This window comes from Microtus pennsylvanicus, chromosome 19 (assembly GCF_037038515.1).
Source record: "Microtus pennsylvanicus isolate mMicPen1 chromosome 19, mMicPen1.hap1, whole genome shotgun sequence".
NCBI lineage: Eukaryota > Metazoa > Chordata > Mammalia > Rodentia > Cricetidae > Microtus > Microtus pennsylvanicus.
This window is the reverse complement of record NC_134597.1, coordinates 5910985-5924846: the sequence shown is the minus strand read 5'-3', so window position 1 is coordinate 5924846 and position 13862 is coordinate 5910985. Positions and strand designations below refer to the sequence as shown.

The 13862-nt window shown below is 46.9% G+C and overlaps 1 protein-coding gene across 10 annotated transcripts in view; it reads left to right on the top strand.

The window, feature by feature from the left end:
* Ica1 (islet cell autoantigen 1) overlaps positions 1-5520 on the top strand; it is a 138081-nt gene extending 132561 nt beyond the window's left edge. For 5 of the 10 annotated variants that reach the window (XM_075953400.1, XM_075953398.1, XM_075953399.1 and 2 more), the window contains exons 14-15: positions 3177-3266; positions 5255-5520. In XM_075953400.1, the coding sequence (XP_075809515.1) occupies positions 3177-3266; positions 5255-5376 (212 nt within the window). In that variant the 3' untranslated portion in view covers positions 5377-5520. The remainder of the gene's footprint in view (positions 1-3176; positions 3267-5254) is intronic. The other 5 variants (XM_075953402.1, XM_075953405.1, XM_075953403.1 and 2 more) reach the window with 1 other exon arrangement.
* Positions 5521-13862: the final 8342 nt, after the last annotated feature.

Here is a 13862-nt window from a genome sequence, read left to right as displayed (position 1 = left end):
AAACCCGAATGCAGCATCGCTTACTGCTCTCTAGCTTTGCCGTTACTTAGCTTCACCCACAAGACCCCAGTCCACTTGTGCTGAAGCCGAGAGAGACTGCAGGTGTGCCATGCACCTGAAGGGGTCATGACTGCCCTTGTTGTGCTGCGCCTACTTTGTCCTTCATAGCCACCCCCAGGCTGAGCTAGCAGCCCTGCCAGGGCCTTTCACCGTAAGTGGTGAGGCACATTCACAGCGAAGTGTTCTCTGGTCCACGTGTTCTGGCTCTGCTGGCTGCCCTTGCTGGGCAGTGTTAGTTCTGGCTCATTGGTATTTTCCCTAAGCAAAGGGAGCTGCTCTAGCGAGGTTTTACGTGTGTTTCTGCAAACGGGTAGCACATGGACATATCAAAGGAGCCTAGAGCTGGAAGAGTGTTTGTTCCTGAGCTTGGGGCTCCCTCCTGTCTCCACCCTTCGCCACCCCTCTATTAAAAGAATTCCTCTTGACAGAGGGAGACATCTTTCCAGCCACACCTATATGCTAATGCCTCTGCCAACTGTCCCTGACGAGGGAACAGTTGATGGCCATTCCTGGAATATTAGCAACACTAAGGTCTCTCGCCACAGCCCGTTTTCCTGACAGAAGCCACGACATGTGAAATCTGGTTGTTGTTCCAGCCATAATCATCCTCCGAGCATCCCTTCCCTAAATAATTTCCAGGGCCATACAAAGGAGGCCGGAATTGCCTTAGGGATCAGTTCAATAACTGCTTCACATCAGTGCCATTTTATCTGAGCCTCCCCATCCGCATATTCAAGCTGTCACGTGGATATGTATGCTAGACAGGCACGTGTGTGACTCTATATACTGGCTGCTAATTGTGCACACCAGAGGGAGGAGCCATGATGTCTATATGTCTTTTAAATTGCTGAGGAACACTACCCCACCATCTAGGCCCCCAAAGAGGAGATCACTTCAAGTTCTCTCTCCCACATGTATGCCTTCTGCGGTAAGGAAGCCTCTCCTTATGGATTCTCAACGTTGCTTGCGTAGCTTATAACTGTAGCCGAGCAATAAATACCCAATAGCACCTCGTCACAGAGGGATCAGCTGGATGACATTTGTAGGCTGGGGTTCAGGGGTAGAGCATTTGCCTTGCATATACAGTGCCCTGAATGTGATCCCCAGCACCCCACCAAAAAAAATATATATTTTTTTACTTTATAAAGAAATCTTGCATCATCATCATCATCATCATCCCCTTACGTGGTATGCTCAAAAACACAATTTTGGGTGCTGACAAGATGGGGGGACTGTTACCAAGTTAGCGTTGACCCCTCAGCCTTTCCCGTAACTGATGCTACCGGGCACACATTTGCTCCCACAACTTTCCCTTTCTGCATTGACTGCTTCTATGTGCTTTGGGTCTAGAAGGAAAATGGTTAAGGACCAATTTTCTAGGAACTGGGCAGGTTTTGTTATTCCTGGATCACACCAAATGCTGGTCATTTAAAATTGCTTTATTGGAGTATAATTTACATGCCATAAAATTCACTAGCTGTAAGGGAACAGGTCAAGGATTTCTCGTAAATTCATATAGTGAAGTTGGAATCCCAGCAGCCCACAAGGCTCCTAAGACACCAGAAGCTCCTGGTGGTTGCATATGAATCATGCTGACTGCATGCCTAAGTACTGTTTCAATGAATAGCAATTCTGTTTAAAAATCCTGTCTGTTTTTCATTGTTTTATACCAAAGAAATAGGCCATAGACCATCTGTTTCATGACTTGTCAGTCTTCATTATTAGGTCTGTGTATTGCCCATCTAAAATGAAGTACTTCCAGCTAGTGAGTATCAGAGACCATATGGGCTGCCAAGTACAAGGTTGCCATCTCTTAAGATATAACACACCAAAAGTGTGCTTCTTGCATTTAAAGGGGAACTCAAATACTTTGTCTTAATTTAAGAGTTATATAGCCAAACCCCAACTGTGTGCCAGGCAGTGTCCGAAATGATACAGAAATGAATAATAAATGACCCAAGGCTTCAAGGGTTCATGATTCCTAAATGTGGCAAAAAATACAAACTAATAAAATAGCATAATTCTATAATTGAGTCCACTGGAAAGAGTGGACATTAGAATAGCAGAATAAATAAATGTTGTTCAATTCTGCGATTTCTGTAGCATATAAGGAGTGACATTCTTGTGCTAAAAACTGTATTCCCTGACCCATCTGAACTCTCCAATCCAAACACAGTCTCTCTTGAGGACTTTGGTGGAGACTATTATTCCTTACAAAGAAATCCGAAGCACTGTACGCAAGACCATCTCTGTAAAAGGACAGAGTTTTAGGCACAATGATCCCCATAGTGATGCCCTGTTTGACAACCGACATTTCAACACGGGCTTAACCAAGAAACAGCTACCTGGTCTGTGTTACATATTTTGAAGTGTTCAGGAGGAAAGCTTTCATGCCTCTTTCAAGAGATAAGACCTTGAACACAAAGAACTAAAGCCGAGGTTCAAAGATTATAGGGTGGATGTCTAAATTAAGGATGAGTCCTGCTAGGATAGCCCGGACAAACAGTCAACGTGGTGGGCAATGGGACTTGTTTCCCTAAAGCCAGAGTGCTGAAGGCCTCACCCATGCTCTGCAGGCAGGGCACAAGGCTAAGACAGATGCCATTGTCGGGTATGACCTAAAGTTAGTGCTCACATAGGCCTTCCCCGCTCATCTATTTATTTAACTGTGTTAACTCAACTTCCCAATGTACAGGAAATAGCTGCACATGACCCTCTGGGTAGAGACGTGTGGTTACTAGTTCTATTGCTATGTTTATTCAATGTTAAGCCTTCTCCACTTGTGACAGGAAACCATGGCTCTTGATTTTCTAACGGTTTTTTGGTGTGGTTATGAAATCACCATGCTCGGCAAGAAAATGGGTATAAAACACAAAAGGCAAAACAGCAGTCTGATACCAGCAGCTTCTTGGCTGCCTTTCAAAGTCCCCGTCTTCCTTACTTTCCCATGTGTTTCAATTGGGTGTGACCCCATGCTTCTCTGGTTCCCTCAGATGTTTCCCCATCCTCTGCCTTCTTGCTGGAGGCATGGATTAGAACCATGCGTGTGCCCAGCAGCTGCTGAGGTGTTGTGACTGTTCCTGCCAGATCTAATGTCCTTTGGTTTTAAATATTAGGCTGGTCAGAGAGCAGAGACAGTTCTCATGCATGGTCATGGCCAGCACCAAAGACAAGCAATGCAAATGACAACAGCTCTGCACTGAAAGGTAACAACAGTCTTACCCCTCTGCCATGACTGCTGTCTTCTTCCCAGCAGCCCTATTGCTCTTCCTGTATTTCTTTACTAGCTTGCATTTGCGCATCTAGACCTCAAGTGCCGGGCTGTGGGATGCAGAGTTATGCATGATGCTGGAAAGGACATTCTGACTTTTTCCTGGCTCACTGTCCTCATTCCAATGAGCGTGCGTCCAATCTGTTTATCTCCGTGTGATCCTTGTGATGAGAAGCTCAAGACCAGTGTGGTTAGCTGACCTTAAAAATGCCATTGTTCACCACACAAGGAAGAGGGTGAGAGTGCCCCCGGGAGGGCGGGGTTTGCTGGCTGTCAAACGAGGTCCTTTCAAGCTTGTGAGATCTGTTTTCTTTTGGGACAGGCCACTGAAGTGAGCATCTGCTGGACAGATCTCATGTGCATTCACAGTTCTATCTCTGTTCCTTTGGTCATCAGCCCCTTTCTCTTTGACCATAGAGGAAACGCCCGCCCCATTATCATCAGAAAGTATTTCTCTGGTGTTCTAATAATTTGCATCTGGTTTTGCTCCAAGCCGAGACCCTGGGGATCTGAGGATTGCCTTAAAGTGCAATCACCTGCCTTAGCTTCTAACTGCAAGGCTGTGATCACTCTCTGCGGACCTTCTCAGACCTTTGCGAGAGGTTAGGAGGAAGGGGAAGTAAGTGGGTAGCATATTTTCACTGGAGCTATCTTTATATCCTCTATCAGGAATTGAGATAAACTAATCTAACTACATCAGTCTTGCCCCATACAGTATCCTCATCTGACCTCCAACATGATGACTTGAGATTCTCTCCAGTCCAGGGATTGCCAGGGCTAACCACATAGAATGTGATTAAGGTTACCTGTAGCAACCACCTATTCAGAGAACTATTCTGGCTACTAGGCTTGCCATAACTAGCTATTCCTATGCATCTCAAATCTTATGACATAATTAGGATATACATCAATTCAGTCCTAACAAAGTAATGAACCTATTGGGTATTCTGATTAGAAACGGGGAGATGAACCTAAGGTATAAAGTTACTTCATTTAACTATCTTAACAGTTCAGTGTCATTTTGAAGAATCAAAGATGGTTTGTGTGCCTCTAATCCCATCCTATGCCTTCACCCTCTGCAGCCAGGTGGCAAGCACATTGCCAGCTGCTCCCTGCTGGAAGAGCACCCTATTAGAGAGACATGTATTCATGCTTCTGACACCTCCACCTGTGGCTGGGGCGGGGAAGCATGGACTACAGAGCCAGTGAAGTAGGTGCTCACATGGGATGATTTATGTGAGAGAGTCGCAGCCTGTTTTTAAATCGCTTGCATGAAACGCTCTTTTGAAAATTCTCTCCTCATCTGGAAGACACTTCGGCTGTCTGACCATGGTATTTGGAAAGGTAGGGTGGCTGCTTTGGTGAACCGGCAGTAGAGTGAGGGGCTCCAGTGAGGCCAGATGAAGGAATTTCAAGCCTGCCAAGGGAAGGGAAGGCACTTCAAGGGCCCTTTTGCCTTTGACAGGAAAAGGTGAAAGGGGCAATGGCCATAATGGCAGAGCGACTTGGCATGGGTATGACCTCCTCTGGGCCTGTGCCTTTGAAGGGTGAAAAGAGAAACAGCAGATTGTTCCTGACCCAAGGGACTTGAAGGGATCCCTCCAGCAGATACCGGAAAGTACCTTGCTTCTTCAGCCATTCAGTGTGAATTCTGAAATAGCTATGCTGTTTCCTGGTTGAGGCAGAAAGACTGTGTGTGTGGGGTTTTAAGCAGCTCTGTGAACTGAAGCAGGAGGCATGGCTACAGGTGATGCTTAGTGAATTTAGAGAGAACACAGCACCCTCCTTCTTCATGAACCCTCAAGAGAGTCAGCCAGTCAGGGGACATGGAATTCCTGAACGGTCGTGGGATGCCTGAGCCCAGCATGGCAGAGGTGATCCTCGAGAAGGTGGTTTTATTCACGCTTCTTCTTCTTTCCTCAGAGCCTGCCAAGGCTTCCTCGGACCTGACTGCCTGGTTCAGCCTCTTTGCTGACCTCGACCCCTTATCAAATCCTGATGCTGTTGGGAAAACCGATAAAGAACACGAATTGCTCAATGCATGAGTATGAGTATGCAGCCTTCACCTGGGAGCCCTCGGCCGCTCAGCAGCATCTGCTCCAGGGCTTGCAGATGTCTCAGTATGCTGTTTTAATATTTACGTGCCATTTTAATAAAATGAGAGGGTCAAGGCCCTGTTTCTATCCGCATAGTGATTTCCTCTTACTTGGTGTGCTGGTTCTCCGTGTGCATTGCACAACAGAGGAGTCACAGGGGCAGTTAGCAGGCCACTCCTTGCTCTTGAAGACGCCCCACCAGAACCATTGCTGCATCAGTACGCCATGGTGAAATCCCAGTGTAAGTTACACATCTAAATGTGGGCTAACATAATATGTCTTTGGGGCCACCAGGAGGCTGACAAAGGTTTGTGCTTGCTTGTGCCCTATCACCCTCAGAAGGGGCTTCAGGAAGAACCTTTCATCCCACCACACCACCTTCCACTGACCTCTGGGTGAAGATCAGGACAAGCAAAGACACACACAGTCTCCCAGCACACTTGACTGTGGCCACAGGCGTCTTTCCGCTGTGTGGACCTTTCTGTGCTGCCTGTTTGCACATCCTAATGTCTCCATCTTCGCAGCTGAACTTGAAAACAGGTATTCCAGTAGCCTCATGTAGAATTTGTCAATAGAAAAATGCAAACACTGAACAGAAAGCATCATTCGACACGCCAAGTCAAAGTTGTGGATTCTGTGTGGAGACCAGTTGTGCTAAGAGAGGCACCGTGGATGGTGGGCTAGAGGGGGCAGATGGGGCCCACAGGCAATTCTGAAGCCATTGAAGAGACCCCGTGCATCCCCAAATATGGCGACCAGGTTCCAAGGGCTGCATGGGATTTCTGTAGGATCAGAAAATGGTGGTAAGAACAGATTTACATGTGGGCACACAAACAGCTCAGATACTCTATCGGTATCACAGATCCTAGAGTTGGCACAGGTTGCCTGCCAAGTCAGGTCCCACACATTCCCTGAAGTTGATGTACACCATGGCAATGCACTTAAGATCCTCTGTGAGAGGCAGAAGGAGCAGCGGCCCAGCAGAAGGTCCTCTGTGCTAGGCCAGGCCAGTGGCCTCTCCTGGGCCCTGTTGCCCAGTTCAGAAAAGGCTTTCTGGGCCATCTTCAGAAACACAGGAGCACTTCATGAAAGGGCTTGAGGGCTCAACAAAGCACTCTGAGGGTTGGAGACACAGACTCTTAGAGGTGCCTTCTTGGGATGGGAATGGGAATGGTCTGGGAGACAGCTGGGGCCTTGGCCCATGCAAACTATCATTACTAGAATCTCCTCTAGCAGACTTCTCAGCTCTGCGTTAATGCACTTCCAAGTTGTCACGACACAGAATCAGAAGCCACACTTGAGAGTTCTCTAAACATAGGCACGCTTGCCCTCCACCTCAGCCACCATCTAGGGACGCTAGAACAACCCTGCTCAGTCCTGTCCAGTCATGCCAGGATGGTGCCCTACCTACCTGGTCAGGTCTGTTAAGCACATGCTTCTGCCATTAGATGCTGCCACCCTAGACTCACTGTGGGAGCAACGGATTAATGATTGCCAACCAAGTTGTCCTGTGTGGAGTGAAGACTAAGGGTCCTGGTTTCACCCTGGGCTACATCTGTTTGCAGCCATGAAACACCCCAGATGTCCTAGTGAGGAGGTGACTCTGGAGGGCCTGTCTGACTCCATCCAGGCAGTGGGAGGGAGGTGGAGTTCTTCTGTTGTGAGTAGATTACTTTAAACAGTAAAGACTACCTAAGACCGTCAGTGACCGAAGGACAGGGGATCAAAGCAGTAGGCTAAGCTTCGCCACAAGGAAAAGGAAAGGGTTGCTCATGGGAGTATTTTCTCCCTGAATTTTCTTGATGTGTAAAGGAAAGAAAAGAAAAAGACTCGGTCTCCTTTTCCCCTCTGCAATCCACTTGGGCAGCCTCTTGATCCCTTTTGAGAGGCATGTTTTGATCCCACGCACACAAAGCCCCTCGACCACCTCTCCTGTTCAAGGAGAAGCACCTGCTGCTTGGTTGCCTTGTCCGTGGTCTCTGCACTGCAACACTAACCCTGTCTCTGACATGAAGAAGACAAAGTGTATTTACCATCTTTGCCAACAGTCTTGCTTCATCTCCATTTCGTCGTAGGCAGCTAGCCTGAGCTACACAGTGACACCGGAGCCTGAGACAAGAATAGGAAGCCTCTTCCTCGGCCATTCTTTGGTTTTCCTGCTGTTCCTGATGGTTTCAACATGACCTTGTACCCCCTCCCTTTCCCCCAGTGAAGAGATAAAGAATGCACACGAGAAAGGAGGGGCTGGGAATGATTCTGTTTGTGTGTGCCTGCCTGCCTTCCCCAACTGGCACTGGCTCCAGATACGCGTTGAGGAGTCATTCCCCTCAAAATGTAATTTTAGAAATGTCAAGTTGATTCTGAGTTCTGGGTGAGTGAGAAAAGCACCCGTCAGCCTTGGAATTAGAAATCACTGATTTAGAAAGGGCGACGCTTTTTTTTCTTCGTTGCTGGAAGGTTTTCCCTGAGAAAGTGTGTTCTGCTCGAAGCCAGCGCCCCTGGGTATGAAGGGGAGGCAAGCCCATTGTACTTTAGTCAATTCTTACAGCGGGTGTGGGGCCAGGGCCGAGGGTCCTGAAGGTGCTCTGTGAGGCTGCCCAGGTACCAGATGACACCCACCCGGTCCCTCTTACCTTCTACAATGCTCCCCGCCCTGCAACTTCTGGAATCAGCTTGATTTCCCCTTTTAGGAGATGCTGCACCAAGACCCCACCCCAGAGCCCCTCTCTGGCAAGGGCTCATGACTAAATACTAACACTGTTTGATTTTGCCAATATGTCAGAGCTGCACCCTGCTTTGTGATCAACAAGTGTCCCCCATCAAGGCCACCATGAATCCCTTGCTTCCCGATTTGACTGTAAGTAGCTTCCTGCTCCTCACGGGCACCCTCAGCACAGAGATGTAGGTAGGTCTCCAGCCTTGTTGGAACACAGATTCCAGCTTGGAGGCAAATCCAAATAACTGACCGTGGCTGCCAAGAATTCTGCATCGGGAAGCCTTCTAGTAAATGAGCAATGTTTATGATGGGTGTGGGGGAACCAGCACCACCTCAGACCTTGCCGGTCACGGAGCTTTTAAAGTTAACGTTGTTTTTATCAAAAGGAACTAGTATTCTGGAACCTTCAGGGAGGGACGTGTGTGATAAGAACAACAAAGTGCAGAGCCTAGTCATTACCAAAACCCATTCCAACTCAAATTGACTTAAACATCAAACCTGTAAATCCAGCCTTCACAGAAGGTGGAGGCAGGAGGACCATGAATTCAAGGTCATCCTTGGCTAGGTTGTCAGTCTGACTACCCTAAACTAAAGGAGGTCCTGTCCCAATAAATTAATATTTTAAATATATGCCAGTAGGCATATTGCTCAGGTGAGTTTCAAGACTACAAACTTCAGACATAGTTGGATCTAAAGGTTCATATTTGAATTCTTTCTTTCTCTCAGCTCTGAACCCCCATTTCTTCAATCCTCCGGGAGACGAAATGGCCACCAGTTTCTCTAGTGGAAGTTTGGGAATATAGCAAATGTGGGTCCTGTGTCCACTCTCAATTCTCGGGGTCAAAGGGTGGAAAACAGGCTGTTTGATAGGCTCCCTCCAGGGAAATTGGAATGTTATTCCTAAAAGGAGACAGACTGGAGGAAGCGTAGACGAATGCACTAGAGATCTGCCCTGGTTTCTCTACTGAAATGACTTCAAGGAGACAGTTAACGCTGCTGGACCCTAGTAGCCTCCTCAGGGACGGGGGTGAGAAGGCACAGCGTCAACATCTCAGACACTGGGAGTCGGGCAGATGGCGTAGAGCAGACTTGTTTATCTAACAATGGGGGGAAATTATATACTCTCCCAGCACCCAGGTGTTCTAATGGCAATTGATAGTTGACATCACGTGACCACCCCTCATTGGCTAGACCTCTGACAGCGCCAAGCAGACTCCAGGTTGGCTACTTTTAGCCTGGTAGCCTCAACTTCCTATTCTCTGAGAAGAATGAATGGCAACAGGGCCATTAGAGAAGCCGGCATCCTGAGTGACTGTTGAGGCTCCTCGCCTTCCTATTAGGCGTTATGGAAGGGTCAGACGCCCTATGGGTCCGACACACTTCTATCCAGATGAGGAAAGTAAGGACCAAGGAGCCACCAATAAAATGCTCAAAGTCAGTGATATCCTGGGACTGGAACCCGTGTGGCTGGACCCCAAGTCAGAGCTTCTTTTATATCCAAGTGTTTGCTGGATATTTTAAGCTATAGGAAAGAATACAAAGACAGACAAAGCTCCTGTAAGAACCAATATTTACCCCCACACATACATTTCTTATTTACTTATCTGAAGCCAGTTACTAAATATAGCCTTTAAGGAAAGATTTAGGAAAGCAGTTGAGGGCAATAAACAAGAGTTTATCTCTAAAGCCAGAGACAAAATCTTCAGTGAAGTCGTCTCTTCCAGCTGTAGGTCATAGCCCTCTCAGGAAAGCAACAGTCCCTGTCCAGTGGGGTTACTACAGAGTAAGGACCTCCACTCCAGGACCCTTCTGAGGTGACCTCAGCTCATACCAGCCCAAACTGTGGGAACAGGCATTGCCGGGGCTCCCTCAGTTCGTGCGATGATTTCCTAAAGCGAGGGAAAGGGGCTGTTCTTCCTCAGCCGCCTTCCAGCGGACCCACCAAGCTCTATTTCCTTTCCACACCGTTTATCAGCTCATTCCTAAATATCAAAGGAACGGGGGGAGGGGTGCGCCTGAAAAGTCTAATGAAGAGCTCGAGATATGGCTCCATCAGGAGGGGTAGTGCATCACGCGCAAAGCCTGGAGTTTGACCTGGAGTGCCACAGTAAGTGGACTTGGCGGGACAATCCCACGTTAGGAGGTGGAGACAGAGGATCCAGCTCAAGCTCATCCCAGGTCATCTGGCTACATGAGATGGCTCTTCCCCCCTCCACCCCAGTATATCTATAGCTAACATTTTATATAAATTTATAAAATTATAAATAAATTTATAAAAATATAACTATGTATAATTATATGTATTACATATCTACTTTTTAAAAGAAAGTCTAATAAACAAGTGTTTTCTGATTTTTCTCATAGATTGGACAAGATTCTCTGCTGAGGCTAGGGGAAATAAATGGGTTTTTGTTGGATTCAAGGGATACAATACAATACTTGCCAATTTAAAAGGGTTCTTTTTTATTTTATTTTGTTTTTGTTTTTTTACAACGAATCACTCACTAACCAGAACACATTAAAATTATGAGGATGCAGAGCGATTGGACCCCTCTAAGACTGTTGATGGGAAGGCGAAATGGAGCAGCTATTTGGGAAAACAGTTTGGCACTTTCACAGAACGTTGAGCACATACATGCTGTATAACCCGCCAATCCGACAACTAGCAATTTACCCTGGGGAGAGGGAGAGAGAAAAAAAATACATGTATGTATATGTATTCACACAGAAGCCTCTATGTGAGTGTATAGCAGCTTTATTCATCGTCTCCCAAACTGGAGGCAGCCCAGATGTCTTTCAGCCGCTGAAAGAGTAAAGCGAAAAGTCTGTGACGCAGGCATAGAGAAGTATTATTTCCCAGCCAACATGAGCAAGCTACCGACACCCACATGAGGGTAACTCACCCGAAAGCGTGCACCCCTGAGATGATGCTGTGTGAGGATGCTTTCACCTGTAGATTCCTCCCCCGAGTCCACAGCCCAAGAACAATACTGAACAAAGTCAGAAAAGGGCTCTGCATAAAATCCCAGGTCAATACCTTTCGAGAACATCCATCTTGAAGAAGACCACACGGCCAAACACGGAACCTGGAAGAAAAATGACATTACTGGGCAAACCAGTGAGTCCCCAAACGAAGTTAACAGTTTAGATAATAGTACTGTGCCAATGTAGGTTATTAAAAATTTTAACGAGTGTCATACAGTTATGTGGGATGTTAACAGGAGGGAAAGCCAGCCAAAGCTCATGGAAACTGTATTATGTTGCCACTTTTCTATAAATCTAAAATTATTCCATAATAAATGCTGTGTCTTTGTTTTTTACCCTAAAGGCTTGGTGCTCTGTGGTATCCATATGTATAAAACTTGGAAAAAAGTCAGGCCTATAGGGACAGACATCCGTTCTCGTGTGTACTAAAGACTCAGGAGGAAGGGTGGTTGTAGACCGCAGAAGGCGCAGAGAAGTTAGGGGGACAGAACTCTGCTGGGGTTCCGTTGATGGTTACATGACTGCCTGAATTTGACAGACTTGGTAAAGGTAAACACTGAAAAGTATGAATAGTACTGGGTATAAATTATGCCTTAGTAAGTGTGTTAAAGGGAAGAGACTATATTCTGGATCCACCAGTCCGTATGAAGCAGGAGAGCCCCTGGGAATCTAGAATAGATTCTATTCTATAGAAGGCTTCAATGTAGGGGAGAGAAGCAGACAAGCCTCCAGCTGCAGGGAGCAACGCTACTCCCAGCCACCTCCACCTGGGTGTCATCAAGCACACCGCAAGCTGACCATCAGCAAACATGGCCATGCAACATTTGAGCTTTTCAGGCACTGAAGCAAGGGAGGGCGAGCTGGGGTCACACGTTGTATGCTTCATCCAAGGACTAGCACATTCCCTAGAAGTGGCCGTGTGGCCCAGCTCAGCTGCAGGGGCTGGGAAATAGCTTCTGGCAGAGGGACTAGTGCACAAATCCTACACCGATCTGGAAAGGGGCCGTGGTCTTCAAAGCTTGCTTTAAAAACATCACAGTTGTGAAGCACATCGATCTATGGCAAGAAGGAAATATGCGAGTATTACTAAGAGGATTTTTGTTCTGTTTTAAAATACAAAAAAAAATTGAATGATGGACATCTCTGTCTCCGTACAGAAGATTGGAACAAATTTTTTGAAGATGTTCCAGTATAGACCAAACATTCAAGATATCTCCATATTCATGTTCCCCTTTATAAGCATTCCTGGCTCCTGTCGTATCTGGAAGGACACAGATCTTCAGCTAGTGACTCAAGCTGAGCCACAGGGTCACCTGGTCTCATCAGATGAGCTCAGGAAGCCTGGGGGGAACAGCTCGTCACCCCAAGAGTTAGACCATTCCAGATTCTTCCTCCTTCCTCAACAGATAATTTCAAACCCAGGGTCACACAGGTGGCCTCAGTTAGTGGGTCACGAAACAAACAACAACAAATAAATGAGTGTGAGAAAGAGATTTGTAAGGAAGGGGGGATGCAGGTGGAAGGATGGGGGTAAGAGTAATCAGAATATATTATGTACAAGTATGAAATTGTCAAAGGACAAATTTAATTAATAAAAATAAATTTTAAAATGTGAGTCACTGAGTCACCTTATGGACTGAGTGTCATGGAACGCCTGATGCTCATGCAAACTTCTTTGAGCAATTACACCTCTCTGCACGCCACTCTGAAAATAGCATCTTTGCCCTTAATTCAAAAATCAACACCTAGGTTTTGTCCTCCAACCACTCACGTTACTGATCCAATGGCCCTGCTATGTTCGACATTCCAAATGCTTGCTCTAGAGTTCTTAAATATTTAGCCATTGTTACTGAACCCTTCGTTCGGTCTTCTGGAGCGAACGGTTCAAATCCATCAAATTTTGGAGTCCCCCCACGGTCTGAATCAAACCCGCTGCTCCATGCTTGACACTCTTGGAGTAGAATGTCCAAGCCCATCAGAATGCCCTTTTCCGCTATAGGAATAGGACGAGCAGCTCCCTCATGACTCACTCTTAGGTTTGCTTGGGAAATATCCCACACTGCCTCATGTGTTTGAATGCTTTGTCCTCAAATGGTGGCACTCTTTGGGAAGGTGGTGGAACATTCAGAGGTGGATCTTTCTAGAGGAAGTGGGTCACTAGAAAGAAAAGGCATTGAGGTTCTCTAGCCTAGCTCTACTTCCTGTTCACGCCGTGCTTCCTGACTGTAGATGCCACGAGACCAGCCAGCCTCCTGCTCTTGCCACTATGTCTTCCCTGCCACAGTGAGTGAACAGAACCCTGCCTCCATTGACTGCCTTCGATGGGGTTATTTGGTTGCAGCAGTTAGGAGAGTAAACCGGTCCACTCACCTTGTTCGAAAGTTGACCACAAGCGCTCAGGAGCGCAGAGGACTCACAAATAGGCACTGGGAAATGAGGAATGTTAAACTCACAGGGTTATCTCCTCAGGGGAGGATGCGTACACCTGTTTTCTGCACAGAAAGATGATAGAGTACGTAGTTAATAGCCTGGTGACCTGGGCTATCTGTAGGGCCGGTCACACCTGAATCCCACAGACTATTGTTTGCCCCAGATCCTTCCTTCCTCAACCTTTAGCTTGACTATTGTTTCTCAGTCAATAGAACCCACCCCGAGGGGAGGTGTCACACACCCTTGTAGCTTGGTGGCCTCTAGGATGACCTAGACCCTACCAGATCCTTCCCTAGACCCTTAA